This window comes from Natator depressus, chromosome 1, assembly GCF_965152275.1.
Source record: "Natator depressus isolate rNatDep1 chromosome 1, rNatDep2.hap1, whole genome shotgun sequence".
Taxonomy (NCBI): Eukaryota; Metazoa; Chordata; order Testudines; family Cheloniidae; genus Natator; species Natator depressus.
The window spans coordinates 57998902-58018961 of NC_134234.1; the positions used below are offsets into that span (position 1 = coordinate 57998902).

General features: G+C 44.5%; 1 protein-coding gene across 3 annotated transcripts in view; it reads right to left on the reverse strand.

The window, feature by feature from the left end:
- RB1 (RB transcriptional corepressor 1) overlaps nucleotides 1–20060 on the reverse strand; it is a 165277-nt gene that overhangs the window by 45164 nt on the left and 100053 nt on the right. For 2 of the 3 annotated variants that reach the window (XR_012640524.1, XM_074960742.1), the window contains exon 18: nucleotides 12401–12418. The exons of the other annotated variant lie outside the window; for it this stretch is intronic. Coding sequence is in view for 1 of the 2 variants with exons in the window: in XM_074960742.1 (XP_074816843.1) it covers nucleotides 12401–12418 (18 nt within the window). In the remaining variant the exon portion in view is untranslated. The remainder of the gene's footprint in view (nucleotides 1–12400; nucleotides 12419–20060) is intronic. 3 annotated transcript variants of the gene reach the window in all.

Consider the following 20060-nt stretch of genomic DNA (forward strand, 5'->3'; position numbering starts at 1 on the left):
CAGTGTTTTGACCAGGGCAGGATGGCAGCTCTGGAGTCCTAGACTAGGGAGCTGGTGGTTATTTTGGCTGTAGCTTCTCTATTGTTGGTTCATGCAGTGGTTGGTCAGACAGCCTGCATGTAACTGCAGCTGGGTGTGTCCCTACCTGTGTGAATGCTGGAGGAGGTACAGGACCGAGAGCGGGTCTGCAGCTTGCCACAGCAGCACAGTGTGACAGGGAGCCTAGGGTGGTGAGCCAGACGGCTCAGTGGTACCCCAGTTTCAGGTGGCACCTTGGGAGGAACCTGTCACAGTACTGGAGAGTATAGCTTCACTGCCACCTGCTTTTCTATATCTCTTGGGACTGGCAACTGAATATATGTTGGTTTTCATTATTTTACCAGCTTGACTGCACATCCTATTCTCTGATCATTTCAAGACTCATCTGTCCTAATTTCATTTTGGTTGCCACTCCATAAAAATTAATTTCCATCCCATTTTACAAGTTCTCTTCGAGAGGCTTCCTCTTGAAATAATGAATGTTTAGTTTCTACCTAGACCTAATGTTTCTATGTATTTAGTTACTTGACAATACTGTAGGATTACCGGTATAATCTTTCCTCTGAGCAAGGCTACCCTACCACACACTCAAAACAGGCGATCATACACTTTCGCTAAATCTTTAGATGCCGTTTATGTGAACGAACTACTTTTTCCCCAAGTTACCCTAGGACAGAAAGCCCTATAAAACTGACATTTCCTATAGGGTTTGTTATGAGAAAAGGGATGAAAGAATGTCTTCTCCTATCTCCTCCTCTTTGTAACTGTCTCGAAGATGGCAAAGATTGCTTTTCCTTATCTGCTAAGCCTTTCTAGACTGACAAACAATTTGCCTCAAGAATATTTTGCCATAACTAGCATGTGGTTCGCTGGTGGGTCCTTCTTCCACTACGTTTCCATAAACGCCTGCATGCCACTACATTAGAGGTCAATCTGAAAACCACAGTTTATAGGTCTACTGGAGGCGTCAGCAAGAAAGGATGAGGCCAATGACATCTTGTATGCGAAGGCTCCCAATTGAAGCAATCTTTGCTTTGTAAAGTAACGTAGCTCATTGATCCAGGCAACAATGATGCTGGAGAGCCATAGAGCCGCAGAAATGTACGGCTGGAAGGGTCCACAAGAGGTTATCTAGTCCACCCCTTTGCACTAAGGCTAGGTCAAGTATACCTAGAACATCCATGACAGGTGTCTAACCTGTTCTTAAAGCCATGAATGAAAGGGATTCCACAGCCCCCCTATACCTTATTGCAGTGCATAACTAGCCTTATAGTTAGAAAGTTTTTCCTAATATCGTTTAGCTGGAGATCCAATTCCTGGAAGAGAGAGTATGTCTAGGTGGAAGTTAGTACTGCGTCCTAAGACTGGCCCTTGAGTAGCCAGTCATCGAGACACAGAAAGACAAAAATTGCTTCTCATTGGAAGTAAGCAGCCACTACTCCTAGAACCTTTGTGAACATCCTTTGGGCCGAAGACGGGCCAAAGAGAGGCTGAAGGGAAGTACTCAGTGTTGATAGAGGTTTGGCTGTGTGCGTTCCCTCTGTATGCTGTCCCAGCTCTGCACAGGTAACTGGCCCAGCAGACCTCCAGTGAAGCACCCAATGACCACAAGATTCGTTATGATACAAAGGCACCCAGCGAGGTTTAGTGTCAACAAAGCATGGTACTGGTATCCTGCAGACTCTACTGGATCACTAATACGTATATGCCCGTAACAATGGACCAGCTCAGTGAAAGACGGGACTTTCCGTTCCTCCCTAGGCCAACCAGAGACACTCCCTCCGAGATACCTCTTTATACCCCAATACAAACAAGTTACATATTGCCCATATTGCCACTGACGTAGCTAGGTGCCACCTTCTGACATAGCATACCACCACCCATTACCTTGTACCTGTTGATTCGGTCTAAGTATCTCTATCCATCATGTTGTCATCCTGACCTTATCTTTAGGATGGGTCAGTGCGTTACTGTTATCTTTGGGGAATGTGTTTGGTGCCAAGGTGTTCTGGTACCACCCTTCTGGAATGTGTTTGTGTGAGTGCCTAGCACTACTTAGGAATGTATATTTCTGCAATATCAGCCCTGTTCTTGCCAGATTCTGTGAGCAGGGCCTGCCTCTTGCTCATAACTTAACTTTGCTTTATATCAGCAAAGCTTTGACCGCTACTTTAGTTCAGGCCTCAGGCCTCATACCACGCCTCTGATACAAGGCCTTATGTCTCAGTATCTCTTTCTACTACATTCTCCCACTTTTTGTCTTTTTATGGGGAGGATGTTTACCCATCATCCCGAAAAAACACAATGCATGGACTCAAGATGACCTAGTGGGATAAACACTTATGTGGTCTCCTTACTTTACCATCCACACATTCATGCCCCATCTGTCTCTGAGTCTGCACATTCCCTCGTACGACTGATGGACAGATTTTATTTTCCAGTTATGTCTAGTTCCTTATGGTGAGCCTGGGAATGTTAGGCCCATGACCATGACTGACATGTGGGGTCTAGAGTTGGTCTTTGATAACTTTTTGGGCGGCATGAGGAAGCCTTTATACTTAGTTGGTCATCGTTGAGAAGGGCTTTGGTCAGGATTAGAAGTGTATTATGCGTATATCTTATAGAGTAAGATAGCGATATATATAAGGGATTACATGATCATTTCCTTGAATAGATGAATACCATATATATTCCTGATATAACTTGCAATAAATGATAATATATGAGTAATGTGGATAGTTGGTATACATATGTAGCTAATGTACATATATGTATATATGAATATATATATATGCTTGTACCTTTAACATTCCTTATAGGACACATTTGGTCCAACACACCTCACAAAGTATCCAGTTATACAGATATCCAGCCACCATTACAAACTATATAATTACAAACATTTACATTTAAAACATTGATAAGCATTTGATTATTCCTTACAATGATTATTCATTACTACAGCAGTGTTGACAGCTAGTTCCATTCCTTTCTCAACCCGGTGTTGTACTGTGGCTTTTTTGGTTTACATTGCATGTAGCAACACATTACCATCAGAGCAATTACTGTTATGGCTTGTTTTCCCATCAATATTACACTAACTAACCTGACTACTGGGTGCAGAGTAACTGCCTCTGGGATTTCCCACTGAAGTGTTTCCACCTCTCTTTGTGCATGTTCTGCTTCTTCTATTTGTTGTTGGATAAGATGAGCTATGGGTATTAAGACTTCCTTGATTCTTGCCACCAAATCATGTATGTCCAATTGTAATAGCTCCAGTGGGGGAACAATTCAATTAGTAAATCTTGTAGTTTTCCAGGAGGAGTAATAATTTCAGTGGCAGTGCTGACACTACTTGTTGGCCAAAGGCATGGGTTCCAATTTGGACTGTGCTTGTGACTTTCACACAAAATCCTGTATTGCTTCCAGGGCAAGTAGTTCCATGTATAGAAAAATTGGAATATCCTATGGTACATACCACATCTTGTATTCGGACCACCTCACTGACTAATTCTTTTTGTATCAATTGGGCCCAGCCTCTTTTTGTGTTCTTGGTATCAATTGTAGCATAACATTCACACAGCCACCATCCATTATGTTTTGTACAACAAGCCTGATTAATCTCCAAGCCAGTTTCAGTTACTAGGTGCACAATGGGATATTGAAAATGATTCTAGCCCAAAGTGAAAATGAGTATTTCCTGGGATGGGGAGGGTGCGAGGCAGGACACGTATTGCTACAATGGAAACAGGCCTCCTGTAGATCGAGGACCAAAAACCAATCTCCTGCCTCTAGAGAAGGGATTATAGCTGCCAGAGTCACCACCCTGAACTTTTGAGACTTTACAAATTTGTTCAGTTGTCTCAGACTTAAAATCGGTCTCCACCCTCCATCCTTCTTTGGCATGAGAAAATACTTTGAGTAAAACCCTTTATACCTGTGAAGGAATGGGACCAGTTCTGTCACTCCTTAAATGAAGGAGAGAGTGTATCTCTTGACTCAGCATAGTCTCGTGAGAGGGGTTCCTGAAGAGAGGGGAATGCGGGTGGGAGAGAGGGAGGCAGGGACATAAAGTGGCTGGTGTCGCCCAATGTTATAACTTCCATAACCCACCTGTCTGCTGTAATGTACTATCAGGCCTGTTGGAAATGGGAAAGGTGGTCTCCAAAAGAGGGAAGGTGTGCGAAAGGTTGCAGCTTGCAAACTAGAGGTGACAGAGGAGTCAAGCCTTGACTAACCCATCAAAATTGTTGTTTTGAGGATGACTGGGTGTCGCTGACAGAGGATGAGAAGCTCTTTTCCTCTGGAATTTTTGTCTCTTTCTAATGGGTTCAATGAGTCTGTGAAATCCAGAGAACTGGGCTGGGAGTGATCTCTGGGCAGTTTGAGACCTGCTAAATCTCCTCTTATTCACAGAATTGTATATACCCAAAGACCACAATGTGGCCCTGGAGTCCATCAGCATGTGCAGGGACTTGTCTGTAGTCCCCAAGAAGAGCTTCTGATCATCAAACAGGAAGTCTTCAAAAGTATTCTGAACCTCTCTAGGAACCACAACAGCAGACAGCTGGAACCATAATGCTGACTGCTGTGGAGATGGATCTAGCAGCCATGTCCATAACATCCAAGGATGCTTGGACAGGGGTTCTAGCTAATCATCAACCCTCCATAATGATGGTCTGGAAGTGCTCTCTATGCTCCTGCGGAAGATATTCTATAAAGGTTGCAAACTTGTTGCAATTTGTGAAGCCATACTTGGCCATGACTGCCTGATGAGTTTGCAATCTGAAATTGGAGGGTTGCGGATAAGTATGCCTTTCGGCCAAAAAGGTCTAACCTCTTCTGGCCAGTAATGCTGTTTATGATGCTTATTTGTGACATCCATCACCAGGGAATTAAGTGTGGGGTGGGGAAACAAAAATTCTGAGTCACGGGGGAACATAATACTTTTTACAAGGTGGCAGGCTGGTGGCAGGAATTTGCCACAGTCTTTGCTGGATCCAGGAGCACAATCCTGATGGATGTTGCCAATGGCAGAACTTCCAGAAGCTTGTGTTGTGAGTCTTTAACCTCCTTAAGATGTATCTGGAGGGTGTCAGCCATCCTCTTCACAAGGTCTTAGAATTGGTGGAAACTGTCATATGTAGATAGTGGTGGAGTCATGACTGCCTCATCTGGATATGAGAACAAAACAGAAGTTTGAGGGGTGACCTCTTTGTCTCCCCTAACCGCCTGCTCCTCAAAGTTCTCCTCATGTTGGGAGTTTGTTGAAGGAGACTGTGTTACCCTAGTCTCCTGGTACAATGGAGCTGGAGGTCTGGCAAACTGCTTCCAATACACTACCCAAAGATCCCAGCATGGTCATTGTGAGGGCCTATATGGTAGAAGGGTTGGTATCCAGGACTGAGCCCACCATCCCTGACATGAATAAGGATCCTTGTCAAAGTATGGGTTTCTGTAATGATGTGAAGGGGAACACCGCACTGATAAGGAGGAGACTGACTGAATGTCTCCTTCATCCTCCTCAATGCCCTCCAATGGGATGGAGGGGGAGCAGAAAAGGGTGGAGAATCCTGTGGTACCAGGAAGCAATAGTAATCCAAAGACCAGGGTCTCGGTATCAAGAGTTATTCAGTTCCCATAAGCAGTAGGAACTCCCACTTTCATAACACTGACAAGTCCCTGGAGTAGCAGAATTCCTGTGGTACTAAGGTGTCAGTACCAATGCAACAGTTGAAGTGGATGGTACCACTGAGCTGAGCATGCAGATGCCGGGCCCGAAGCTGTCTGGCATTTCAATTTTGCCAGTACCAATGGAGCCAAATATGAAGGCACCAAGTCTGAAGTACCTTTCTGGAGAAGCATCTGTCCTAGGTCTTCCTATCCTTCACCAATGGAACCAGGGCCCTGCTGGAGCCAACCTCCTCTGAAGTGCTCTGGGATCTCCAGCCCTGCCAGTACCAGAGGAAGAGTCCATCACCTCCATGGTACCGAGTTTAAACATCAAGGCATCTGACACCATAGACTTAGTGGGAGACTGGGCTTTCTGGGAGCTATCTCCTTGTGGTGGCAGACAAAGCCCATCTTTGGAGCCTTTTCCAAGTACTCTGAAGTCTTCCCTCTTTTAGCAGAGACCTCAGTCAAAGTTGAAGGAGCATTGGATCTGTCTAGAAACACATGAACACAGGGCGGTATCCTTACCTGACTTGGAAATGGCTCGAAGGGAATGCACCACCATCAGAAGCTTCAATTTGGTCTCCTGATTCTTCCATGCTCTAGACTTGAGAGCCTGACAAAAGTTACACCTTTGGGAGATACAGGACTCTGCCAAACAATGGATACACTTAGACTGTCCACTGCTGATTGGGACAACCTCCCAACAAGAGAGGCAGCATCTGAATGCAACAAGCAAGGCATGCTCAGCCAGACCAAATAAACTCCCCCCCCACACACAAAAAGGGGGGGGGGGAAGGGAGAGGAAAAAAAATCCAAACCTCAATCTACAGTCTAACCAATTTTATACTAACACTAACTAGAAACATTAAATTAACTACAGAAAAACTATAAAACATGCTACAGCATGCACAAGGTGGACAATGCTAGAGTGCTGTCTTAGGCCGAGACAATAGAGAAGGAACTGAAGGCAGTTCTCCCACGCAGCTCTATATACCCTGTATGTGCAGCACGAGATTGTACAGAGAGCATGGCACAGGCCAAATGGACACGGAGAATGGAAAATGCCGGCCCCTCCCCTGCTGTCACCCCTCCCCCACAGTCTCAGCTCACCATGCCACCAGCGCTCTGGGCGGTGGAGCTGCGAGCTCCTTCCAGGCAGCACAGCTGCAATAGCCACCGGCCTGTCGCACCCAGGTGCTCTAGACTGCACAGCAGCGTGGCTGGCTCTGGCTGGGCGGCACGGCTGCCAGCCTTGGTGCTCTGAGCAGCATGGTAAAGGGGTGGGGAGCGAGGGGGTTGGATAAGGGCAGGGGGTCCCGGGGGACAGTCAAGGGACAGGGAGCGGTTGGATGGGGCGGAGGTTCGAGGGGGGGGGTCAGGGGACGGGGGGGTTAGATAGGCATGGGAGTCCCAGGGGACCTGTCAGGGGGCAGGGGTGTGGATAGGGGGCAGGGCATGAAATTTTAATGACACAGTTTAAGGCATATAAGGTACACAGATTCCCATGGTGGTGAGTCACCTATCAGCAAATTAAGTTTGTTATAACAGCATGTTGAATTCTATTGGCTTAAATAGTCTGAAAGGACAGAGAGAGCTGCAGTAGTGTTGTCACTATCAGAATAAATGAGATTAATAAAACATATCCAGGATTCAATTTATTTACATGTGACACTAAGCCACACAGGATTCTGGCAACTGACTTGCTACTTACCACAACAAACCATGCATCCGATGAAGTGAGCTGTAGCTCACGAAAGCTTATGCTCAAATAAATTGGTTAGTCTCTAAGGTGCCACTCATACTCCTTTTCTTCTTACAACAAAGACTATTACACATTTTTATGGTGTTGCTCTTGTGGCCAAAACAACTTTGAAAATTTGGAAGGCTTTCAAGTAATGAAACCCCTAAATTGTTTTATTTCAATAAAATGTTTAATTACCTGTTCACTTTTAGGTGGACATTAGGATTTAACGACCCTATTCATTTCCTAATTGAGGGCAAGGTGCCCAGCACTCTGGGGTAGGAAGCAGCAGAAGCTGTAGCAGCTGATGCTGGGAGCCTGTTATAGACAGAAATTTCCCACCTGTCTCCCTGCTCTATACCTGTAGCTGGCATACATGTTCCACCCACAAATGGCGATCAACAGGCCAGTGTACATTAAGCAGAAGTGAGGGTGACAGAAGCAGTGCTGCTAAAGAGGTGTGCAAATCCATTCTCTGTGACATCCTGGGATGATTTATGGCCTTTAATCTGATGTTGGCAAAAGCAGGGATGGGCTCCCCTCTGCCTCCTCCCCATCTGGAGACACCAAGAGGCTTGCTGATGGAAGCTCCATCTTTGCTAGTACTGGCGGTTGATCAAGGGCCCAAACTCAATCCTCACTCTAGCAGAGGACCATGTTACACATGTATCCTCCATCCTACCTTCAGTCTTGGAGCTAGGTTACAGATTGAGAGGAAAAAATCTCTTATAACAATATCAGCCTCCCAGCAGCTGTTTCCTCCTGCCCCAGACATCAAAGTATGCCCAAGAAAAGCTTGCCCTCACTAAGGAAGTGGAGGCAAGGTCATTAAAAGACAAACTGTTTCCAAAGTTAACTGGTAAAGAAACATTTTTTTAAATGGGGCTTATTTAAGGGCTTTCCATATCTGAAAAGCTGTTTGGGCCAACACTTTGAAACTTAATCCAATAAAAAGGAAAGAGGAAAACACTGGAAGATTGGCAAAGTGCTGGATCACGAGGACTCCAAGAATAATTGACGTTCTAGTTCTGTGGTTTTCAAACTGCGGGTCGTGACGCAGTACCGTAAGGCACTGGGTGGTGGCGGCTCTGGTCAGCACCGCCGACTGGGCCGTTAGAAGTCTCATCAGCGGTGCTGCCCGGCTAAGGCAGGCTAGTCCCTACCTGTTCTGACACCGCACTGAGCCCCGGAAGTGGCCAGCAGCAGGTCTGGCTTCTAGGCACGGGGGCCAAGGTGCTCCACACTGCCCCCACCCCAAGCATCAGCTCCGCACTCCCATTGGCCGGGAACCTGCCAATGGAAGCTGGGGAGGGCCATGCCTGTGGGAGAGCTGCGCGGAGCTGCTTGTGCGCCTCCGCCTAGGAGCTGGACCTGCTGCTGATCACTTCCAGGATGCAGCACGGTCCACAGTGCCAGGACAGGAAGGAAGCCTGCCTTAGCACTCCCGCTGTACCCTGGCCAGGAGCTGCCCGAAGTAAGCCCGTGCCCCAACCCCCTGCCTCAGCTCTGAGCCCCCCCCCCAAACCTGGAGCCACTTCCTGCACCCCAAACCACTCATCCCTGGCCCCACCCCAGAGCCTGCACCCCCAGCCCAGAGCCCTGACCCCCTCCCACACCCCAACCCTCTGCCCCAGCCCTGAGACCCCCAAACCCTGAGCCCTCATCCCCAGCTCTGTTGGGTCGCAGGCATCAATAATTTTCTTCAACTGGGTCGTCAGAAAACAAGTTTGAAAACCATTGGTCTAGTTTGGATGGCCTAGCTGAGGAAATATAAAACTATGTAAATGACAATGGCTAAAAGAAATTATGTTGGATATAAGGAAGAAAAATGTTCATTATTTCTCCCTTATGATCCAAGATCATGTCAATCTGCCTGAATAGGATGGAGATATTCAAACAGCAAGCCAGTGAAGTTCCACATAAACTGAAAACTTGACAGCACATTTAAGATTGAGGGTTTTCAACTATTGTTTCTGCAGGAAGTCACCTTCTGCAGCTTAAGATAAGGACACTGCTTCTGTGTGTGTGTTACAAAATGCCCCATTTCAACTATGTGAATTGCCTGGGTTGAAAGTGAGGTCTTTCCTGTGAATGTGTAGATGGAAGTGGCGAAGAAATTTGTTTCAGTTCTGAAGCACACGGGACCCTAAAAGTTGTTTCTCTGCTCAGCCCAATTGTGTAAGGACTTCTCGCACTGCCAGACAGGAGAAACTTATTAGCTGTCTGTCTGCAGGATCTACCTGAGGTCAGGCACAACCAGCAGAGCAGTGATCCAAGTGGGAACTAACAAGTTTCATGGAGGTAAGGAAAGGAAAATTCATGCCACATTGCTGTTTCTTTCTCACTTATGAAAGATAAAAAAAAGAAACCAGAGGTCTTGGGTGTCTTGCTATAGATCAGATACCTGAGTTCCTGGATGAGTCCTCTCACCATCAAAGATAGCAACATGATTAATATGCATCAAATGCTATCCTCACTTGATACCTTATACACTGGAGTATCTTTTTCTGAAAATCCTCCAGTTTGTCCTCTATATACAATCCTGGATGGGCCTCAAAGCCACGTAAAGAGAAGGAGCAGTGGATGAGGCCAGACGGAGATCCCCAGCTTGCCCCAACAGTAGCAGAAGCATCCCTCCCAACCCACCAGAGGACAACTCATGTGGGTAGCTATCAGTACCTTTCAGGAAGGTGTGAGGACCACAGTAGGGTATTGCTAGGGTCCTGACCACCTTAAATCAACATTTACTGTCTATTTAAGTTTAGAGAAGTGAGTCTAGCCAGGACAGCTGAGGCAAATCTATTACACAATTTATTTTTCAAAAATGAGAAGCAAAATGCAAAACCAAAGTATATCAGTTAAGCTAAAGCAGAAAATGCAGTACAAACTCAAACACAGTATGTCACAAAGGAATTGAACCAATGTGAGAGACGCAGGGAGAATTTTTTCAGCTGCTTATATACCAATGCTAGGAGTCAGGGTAACAATGAAGAGGAATTGGAAATGCTGATTGATTAGAAGAAATTTATTATAATTGGTATTACTGAAACTGGCATGACTGCCATGGTAAAATCAGTGGCTATAACCTGTTTAGGAAGGATAGTGTGTGAAAAAGAGATGGGGGAGGGTACTCTATACTAAAGCCTCTATTACCTATTTCAGAGTTATTGATAACTCAGAACCACAGGATCCTGAATGCATATGGATAAATGTGCTCACTAACAAAGTCCAGGAGGAGATATCAGTTGGATTCAGACCACTGAATTAAGCCAGACACAGGATGAGACACTCATTGAGCACCATCTTTGTGCGGAAAGGAAAGGGTTATGGGTACTTCAGTTTGGAAGACATATGCTGGAAGTCTCATTCAGCCAGTAGTAAAACATCATTAGTTTCCAATAATTATAGATGACGATTTTCTAACACAAAAGGTATTGAACTAAACACAAAATAACTATTTTGAACCTCTTTGTGGATGCAGATGAATCAATCACTGGACTGGAAGTTGGTGGTGGCTGCCCAGGGACCAATGATCATGACCTGATTACATTCAATCTGAGCAAACAGCGGACCATCCCAAACCAATAATATTTATACTTGGTGATTCAAAAAGGCTAATTTCCCAAAGATGAGGAAAATTATGAGAAAAAATACTGGGAGGTAAAATTTGGACCAAAAAAAGTGAATGAAAATTGGGAGTTCTTTAAGAGGAATGTATTAGATGGCCAAAAAGCCAGAATCAACGAAGAGGACAACTTTGGAAAGAAACCCATCCTGGTTTAGTAGTGAAGTTAAATTAAAAATTAAAAAAAGCAAAATATAAAAAATGGAAAAAGAGGGAAATCGCAAACAATACACATTAGAAGTTATGAAGTACAGAAAATGTAAGGGAAACTTAAGACATTGGGGGAAATGGATGGACAGCAGTACTAAGGATAATACCAAGGATTCTTTTAAAAAGTCTGTTAGGAACAAAAGAAATTCTGGCAATGATATATGCCCATTACTAGATGGAGAGGGAAAAATTGTTAATGATGCAGAAAACATAGAAAATGTCAGTACATATTTCTGTTCTGTATTTGGAAAGAAACAAAGATGTGCATGTATTACATGATGATAGAGTACTTTAAACATCATCTTCCAGGGATAAACATTTTTAAATAAGCATGCCCAAATAACTTGTACATAAGAGTCCTAAGAGAATTGGCTGAGTAGATCTTTGGACAGCTGATGTTAATTTTTAATAAAACCTGAAATACCAGGGAAATTCTAGAAGACTCAAAGGAGTGGTAATGTTGTGCCAGTATTCAAAAAGGCAAGTGGGATGATCTAGGAAACGACAGGCCTGTTAGTCTGACATCAATTCCAAGCAAAATAATGGAAAAGCTGATACAGGATTCATTTAATAAAGGATTAAAGAATAGGATTATCATCATCAGCATGGTTTTATAAAAAATAAACAAATCTGATTTCATTCTTTGATGAGATTACAAGATTGGTTGATAAAGGTAACTAGATGTAATATATTTAGATTTTTGTAAGGCATTTGACTCAGTACCACCCAACATTCTAATTTTAAAAATTAGCATATACAATACCAATTAAGTACACATTAAGAACTTGCTAACTGACTGATCTAAAAAGTAGTTCTCAATGGGGAATCATCATCCAGTGAGGGTGTTTCCAGTGGGGATTCAGAGAGATCAGTTCTAGGCTTGATACTATTCAACATTTCATCAGTGATTTGGAAGTAAATATCAAATCACTGCTGATAAAATCAGAGGATGACACAAAGACTGACAGAATGGTAAATAATGATGATGACAGGGCACTCATACAGAATGAGCTGGATTACTTGGTAAACTATGTCCATTCAAACAAAATGTGTTTAAATATAGCCAGACGCAAAGTTATCTAGGAACAAGGAATGCCGGCCATACTTACAGAACAGGGGACCGTACCCTGAAAAGCAGAGACAGAAAACTATTTAGTGGTCATAGTGGACAAAACTCAATATGAGTTTCCATTGCAATAGTATCGCCAAAAGAGCTAATGCTATTCTTGGGGGTATGAAGAAAGGAGTATTAAGTAGGAGTAGAGAAATGATTTTACCTCTGTGTACAGTGTGGGTGAGACAGATACTGGAATACCATGTCCACATCTAAAAAGGAATGTTTAAAAATGGGAGAGCACGCAGAAAAAGAGTTTAAAAAAATATCTGAGGTTGGAAAAAATGCCTTACAGGGAGAGATTTAAGGAGCTCAATCGGTTTAGTTTATCAGAAAGAAGATTGAGAAGTGATTGTTTACAGTGTATAAGTATTTTCATGGGGGAAAAACACTAGATGCTCAATGGTGCTTTAATCTAGTAGAAAAAGGCATAACAAGAACCAACACCCGGAAGCTGAAGCCAGACAAATTCAAATTAGACACACATTTTTAACAATAAGGGTGATTAACCATTGGAATAAACTACCAAGGGAAGTGGTGGATTCTCTATCTTTCGATGTCTTCAAATCAAGACTGAATCCTTTCTGGAATATATGACTTAGCCAAACACAAGCTGTTGGGCTTGATACAGGACTAACTGCGTGAAATGTAAATGCCTGGGATATCAGGTGTATACAGTGATATCAGGAGGTCAGACTAGATCAGGGTGGGCAAACTTTTTGGCCTGAGGGGCCACATTGGCGAATAGAAATTGTAAAGCGGACCATGAATGCTCACAAAATTGAGGTTGGGGTGCGAGAGAGAGTGAGGGCTCTGGTTGGGGGTGCAGGCTCTGGGGTGGGGCTGGGGATGAGGGATTTGGGGTGTAGGAGGGTGCTCTGGGCTGGGATCAAGGATGTTTGGAGAGCGGGAGGGGGATCAGGACTGGGGCAGAGGGTTGGGGCACGGGGAGACGCTCGGGGAGCAGGCGCCGAGCGGTGCTTACCTCAAGCGTCTCCTAGAAGCAGTGGCATGTCCATTCTCCAGCTCCCATGTGGAGGCGTGGCCAGGCGTTTCCACACGCTGCCCCATCCTCAGACACCGATTGGAGCACTGAAAGGGGCCATTGGAGCACATAGGAGCCAGAGCAGGGCCATGCCAAGCATGGTGCACCCCCCTCGACCCAGCACCCTAGCTGGAGTGCCTGAGCGGGGCTGAGCCACGTGGCATGGCCCCCGACCCAGCACCCCAGCTGGAGCTCCAGAGCGGGGCAAGCTCCAGACCCTGCTCCCCAGCGGGAGCTCACAGGCCAGCTTAAAATGGCTTGTGGGCCATAGTTTGCCCACCCCTGGACTAGATGCTCTAAGGGTCAGTCACTTCTGGCCTTAAAACCTATGAATTCACACTGGTCTTTTACAAAAGTAGTTATGCAATGGAATTGCATTTGTATCACAACTATGCTTTGAGAGCCAGTTTCTAAGAGAAGAATGTTTAAATGGTTTTTAAGATTTGAAAAATCACATTCAAGAGAGACTTTTGGTGGACCACATGTGCCTCCTGGACACATTTTATAAGGATGTAATCACAAAAATAGGTTCATTGCAGTGCTCAAGTCCAACTGGAACACTCGAGAACACTGTTCCACAACTTCTCAGGGGTGCTGGAATGGAATCACGTGGCACTTCCAGTATTTTTTTTTTTTGGCAAGTGAAACCCTCTGTATCAATAAGAAATGCCCCAGAGAAAGCAACACACTAAAATCTACAATTAGTGTCTGATGAGAAGCAGAAAAATAAGTTAATCAAAAGGCATCCAGAATTAACAGAAGCTTGTTACTTAACTTACTCAGCATTTATTATTCTACAACTAGAATATTCTGCAGTCCATTTTTAAACACTTCTAAAATGCAAACTTAAATTATCTAAACATGAACATCAAATTGTTGCCAACAGTTGCTAATTGAAGTCCAATTTGGCTATTAAACTCTACAAAGAGACTCAGAGCAACAAAATAAAATGTGAGTTGAAGGAGAAAGATGTTTGGGTTTTCTAATCAAGAGCTTTCATAACCAGAAAGTTCAAAAGTCCATGTAAGTAATGTAACCTTTCTGGAGGTAACTATAAAGCAGATTACAACTGTTCATTACAGGATGCACTTGGGAATGGAGAAATTTAAAAAAATTCCAAAACAGAGACTAGAATATTTGAACACAAACTCTTTGTAGTCAAACAGTTGAACCTCTCCAATTCAACACTGCTATCACCAAGGTGTTATTTTCATACAATAACTAGGGAGTACAAGATACGACCACAGTGTAGTCAGTGCAGTCAGTGCTTTCTGCAACAGCACAATTTTTAGCACTTTTCTGTCGGTGAAGTGAGGTGCAGAGAGTTAGTGACTATGCTAATTTGGGGTCTGCTTCAAAGCCCACTGAAGTAATTGGAAGGTTTATCTTTGTTTTCATGGGCTTTGGATCATGCCTTTTCAGCCATTGATCTTAAATTGCATCTTTACAAGATGGAGAGATTGAGGCACAGACAGCTAACATGACTTGCCCAAAGCCACCCAGCAGGCCACTGGCAGAGCCAGGAACAGAACATAGGCCTTCCAAACCCCAGTCCAGGGCTCTATGCACTAGGCCTTACTGCCTATTCACTGACATCCTAGCTGAATAAAACACAGACCTAGAAATCAGGTGACCAGAGATCTGTTACTTCCTGAGTGATCTTTGACCAGTCATTTATGCAAAAACTGTTAGACTTACGTGCCTGAGTGATGCATCTAAATCCATAGTTCGGCATTTACATATTGGTGCTTAACCTCATAGATGAGTTGATTTCCATTAGTAAACTTATTTAGGTGACTAAACTGTGGATCTAGGGAAGGGGTGGTCAAACTATGGCCTGCGGGCTGGATCAGGCCCATCAGGGCACTGGATCCGGCCCATCAGGGCACTGGATCCGGCCCATGGAATTGCCGCCCGCACCCGGACCCCTCCTGCACCCCAACCCCCTGCCGCACCCCAACCCATTGCCCTGAGACCCCTGCCGCACCCCTCCCTACACCCCAACCCCCTTCCCTGAGCCCCTGGCTCACCCCTCCTATACCTCAAACCCCTGCCCTGAGCCCCCAACCCCTGCTGCACCCCACACCCCTCCTGCACCCCTCCCTGAACCCCAACCCCCTGCCCTGAACCCCCTCCCACATTCCACACCCCCTCCTGCACCCCAACGCCCTGCCCTGAGCTCCATCATACACCCCACACCCCTACCCCTTGCCCCAAGCCCCTTCCTGCACACCGCACCCCCTCCCTCACCCTGCACTCCCTCCCACATCCCAACCCCCTGCCCTACGTTCATGGCCCTGCATGCAGTTTCCCCTCCCAGATGTGGCCCTTGGGCGAAAAAGTTTGCCCACCCCTATCTAGGAGCTTAACTTAAGGCACCCAAGTTTGGGGTTACATATTTGTGCCATAGTTTTCTTTTACTAAGAAAGTGACTTGATCATAGTCCATACTAAGAAGAGGAACTAACTACTGAGTAAAGAAGCGAAGTCAGGACTCCTAGGGCCTGAACCATTGAAGCCAATGCAAAGACTTCCATTTACTTCAGTAGGCTGTGGATCAGTCACCTAAGGCATAAGGAAGTGAAAACACAAAATATAACTATATATAATTGTCTTGCTTACAGTAAGCAAGACAACCGGGTCCTTTTAGCAACAACATGAAGTAAAATCTACGCTGTGACTGAAAGTTAACAGTGCGCACACCCACTGAGAGTTACCAAAAGCATCTACAGCATTTGCTCAAGAAACTTCCTGAAAAAGCACAAGATCAAATCCGCACAGACACACCCCTGGAACCCCGACCTGGGATATTCTATCTACTACCCAAGATCCATAAACCTGGAAATCCTGGGCGCCCCATCATCTCAGGCATTGGCACCCTGACAGCAGGATTGTCCGGCTATGTAGACTCACTCCTCAGGCCCTACGCTACCAGCACTCCCAGCTACCTTCGAGACACCACTGACTTCCTGAGGAAACTACAATCCATCGGTGATCTTCCTGATAACACCATCCTGGCCACTATGGATGTAGAAGCCCTCTACACCAACATTCCACACAAAGATGGACTACAAGCCATCAAGAACACTATCCCCGATAATGTCACGGCTAACCTGGTGGCTGAACTTTGTGACTTTGTCCTTACCCATAACTATTTTACATTTGGGGACAATGTATACCTTCAGATCAGCGGCACTGCTATGGGTACCCGCATGGCCCCACAGTATGCCAACATTTTTATGGCTGATTTAGAACAACGCTTCCTCAGCTCTCGTCCCCTAACGCCCCTACTTTACTTGCGCTATATTGATGACATCTTCATCATCTGGACCCATGGAAAAGAAGCCCTTGAGGAATTCCACCATGATTTCAACAATTTCCATCCCACCATCAACCTCAGCCTGGTCCAGTCCACACAAGAGATCCACTTCCTGGACACTACAGTGCTAATAAACGATGGTCACATCAACACCACCCTATACCGGAAACCTACTGACCGCTATTCCTACCTACATGCCTCCAGCTTTCACCCTGACCACACCACACGATCCATCGTCTACAGCCAAGCTCTGCGATACAACCGCATTTGCTCCAACCCCTCAGACAGAGACAAACACCTACAAGATCTCTATCAAGCATTCTTACAACTACAATACCCACCTGCGGAAGTGAAGAAACAGATTGATAGAGCCAGAAGAGTTCCCAGAAGTCACCTACTACAGGACAGGCCTAACAAAGAAAATAACAGAACGCCACTAGCCGTCACCTTCAGCCCCCAACTAAAACCCCTCCAACGCATTATTAAGGATCTACAACCTATCCTGAAGGATGACCCAACACTCTCACAAATCTTGGGAGAAAGGCCAGTCCTTGCCTACAGATAGCCCCCCAACCTGAAGCGAATACTCACCAACAACCACATACCACACAACAGAACCACTAACCCAGGAACCTATCCTTGCAACAAAGCCCGTTGCCAACTGTGCCCACATATCTATTCAGGGGACACCATCACAGGGCCTAACAACATCAGCCACACTATCAGAGGCTCGTTCACCTGCACATCCACCAATGTGATATATGCCATCATGTGCCAGCAATGCCCCTCTGCCATGTACATTGGTCAAACTGGACAGTCTCTACGTAAAAGAATAAATGGACACAAATCAGATGTTAAGAATTATAACATTCATAAACCAGTCGGAGAACACTTCAATCTCTCTGGTCACGCAATCACAGACATGAGGGTCGCTATCTTAAAGCAAAAAAAACTTCAAATCCAGACTCCAGCGAGAAACTGCTGAATTGGAATTCATTTGCAAATTGGATACTATTAATTTGGGCTTGAATAGAGACTGGGAGTGGCTAAGTCATTATGCAAGGTAGCCTATCTCCCCTTGTTTTTTTCCTACAAACCCCCCCCCAAGACGTTCTGGTTAAACTTGTATTATTGCTGTGCACGTTGTAAGATGAGCTATTGCCAGCAGGAGAGAGAGTTTGTGTGTGTGGTTTTTGGAGGGGGGTGTGGGGGGGGGGTGAGAAAACCTGGATTAGTGCTGGAAATGACCCACCTTGATTATCATGCGCATTATAAAGAGAGGTTTCAAAGAGGGATGGGCTATTACCAGCAGGAGAGTGAGTTTGTATGTGTCTCTGTGTGTGTGTGGGGGGGGGGGGGGGAAGGGTGAGAAAACCTGGATTTGTGCTGGAAATGGCCCTCCTTGATGATCACTTTAGATAAGCTGTTACCAGCAGGAGAGTGGGGTGGGAAGAAGTTTTGTTTCATGGTCTCTGTGTGTATATAATGTCTTCTGCAGTTTCCACGATATGCTATGCATCCGATGAAGTGAGCTGTAGCTCACGAAAGCTCATGCTCAAATAAACTGGTTAGTCTCTAAGGTGCCACAAGTACTCCTTTTCTTTTTTCTTTTTACGAATACAGACTAACACGGCCGTTACTCTGAAACCAGTGCGCACACAGCCACAGTCTGCTCAATTCACCTTTCCAGCTCCAATATATTTAGAAATTGAAAACTGAGTATGCTTCTTGATTTAACAGGAGTCTCCAAGTGTGGACATTTAGCAGGTCATAAATGTGAGGAAGTAGAGCTCAACTGCTTCACTTCTATCAAGAAATCAGGGTAAAACTGTTTGGAGGGAAAGAGACATTTGCCAATAAGCCTTATCTGATGCATTTCGGATTTCTGTTTGCTAAGCCTCACATTGCAAAACCATGCCACACCCCTGTGAATAAGAAGTTCTTTAATATCTATCATTTACCATGGGAATAGACTATACACTATTTCCTAACCAAGCCATGGCTTAAGTGTGATTGCTTAACAATTAGCTTGAGAAAATTGAATCAGTCACACATATGCACAAGGATTTCCTCTTCCAAGACTCTGAAATATGCATTTTTGGCACCAGAAAGAGACTAGCGTATCTAAACTGAGGGTCTCCTCGTGCCATCCTGTAAAGGAGTTCTCTTTAAAATTTACAAAGTATTTTAATAAGCAGAAATTTATTTTCATTGTATTAGGCAGTGCCTAGTAAGAATAATTACAGGAAGTACAAATAAGTGATTCACTTTACAAAATTATCAGAACAGGAGGTGTATAATTTATATTGTGGTAGAACCAAAAATGTATTAGGTGCTTCACAACCAGAGGAAAATGATTTCCTTGCCCCACAGAATGTACAATTTAAAAAAAACAAAGACAAGTGAAAAGGAATACAACATACATGCACAGTGATCAAGGTGATAATAGGCATATCTTGTTAGAAATTTAGCTGTGTGATTTTGATTGTTAGGCTCACTAAATTCCCCTTCCCAATCCCACAACATATTGCTTTATTCTCCCCTCTACTTTCCCCCTCCCCGCCCCCAGTAACCCCCAGATTCAATTCCATTGTCTTTATAATCTTCCCTTCACATAAATTAACAGTTCTCATAGGAAAAATAAATAAAATATTTCCCAATGACTTTCTCTGATTTCAAAAAGTGCTGCTCACATGAGGAAAGTCATGCATCTGCTGAAGTGTTTAGAGAATTAAGATCTAAAACTGCTTAATCAGCTAGTCTCTGTTTCTTGATAAGCATTATGCATCATCACAAGGAAGGATACTTTTTACAAAATTACATCTTTAAGAAAATTTCAGAGGTAGCCATTAAGAATTTCAGAATGTAAATAATTTTACTAACATAGAAAATGAAATGTTTAGATGTGGGAGTTATTCCGCCAGCCCAAAAACCTTTCATAACTAAAAAGAAACAAAAAGATTTTGCACTGAATTTGTCAAACAATTAAAAAAAAATTAAAAGCACTTTTGATGACAAGGGACTTTTTCCTGCTACATAAAGAGTTAATAGCAGACTGCTCCACCATTCTGAGAATTTGCATGACTCAGAGGTATATTCCCTGCAGACACATTATCTGATTAAAAAGAAAAGGAGGACTTGTGGCACCTTAGAGACTAACCAATTTATTTGAGCATGAGCTTTCGTGAGCTACAGCTCACTGCATCGGATGCATACTGTGGAAATTGCAGAAGACATTATATACACAGACACCATGAAACAATACCTCCTCCCACCCCAGTCTCCTGATGGG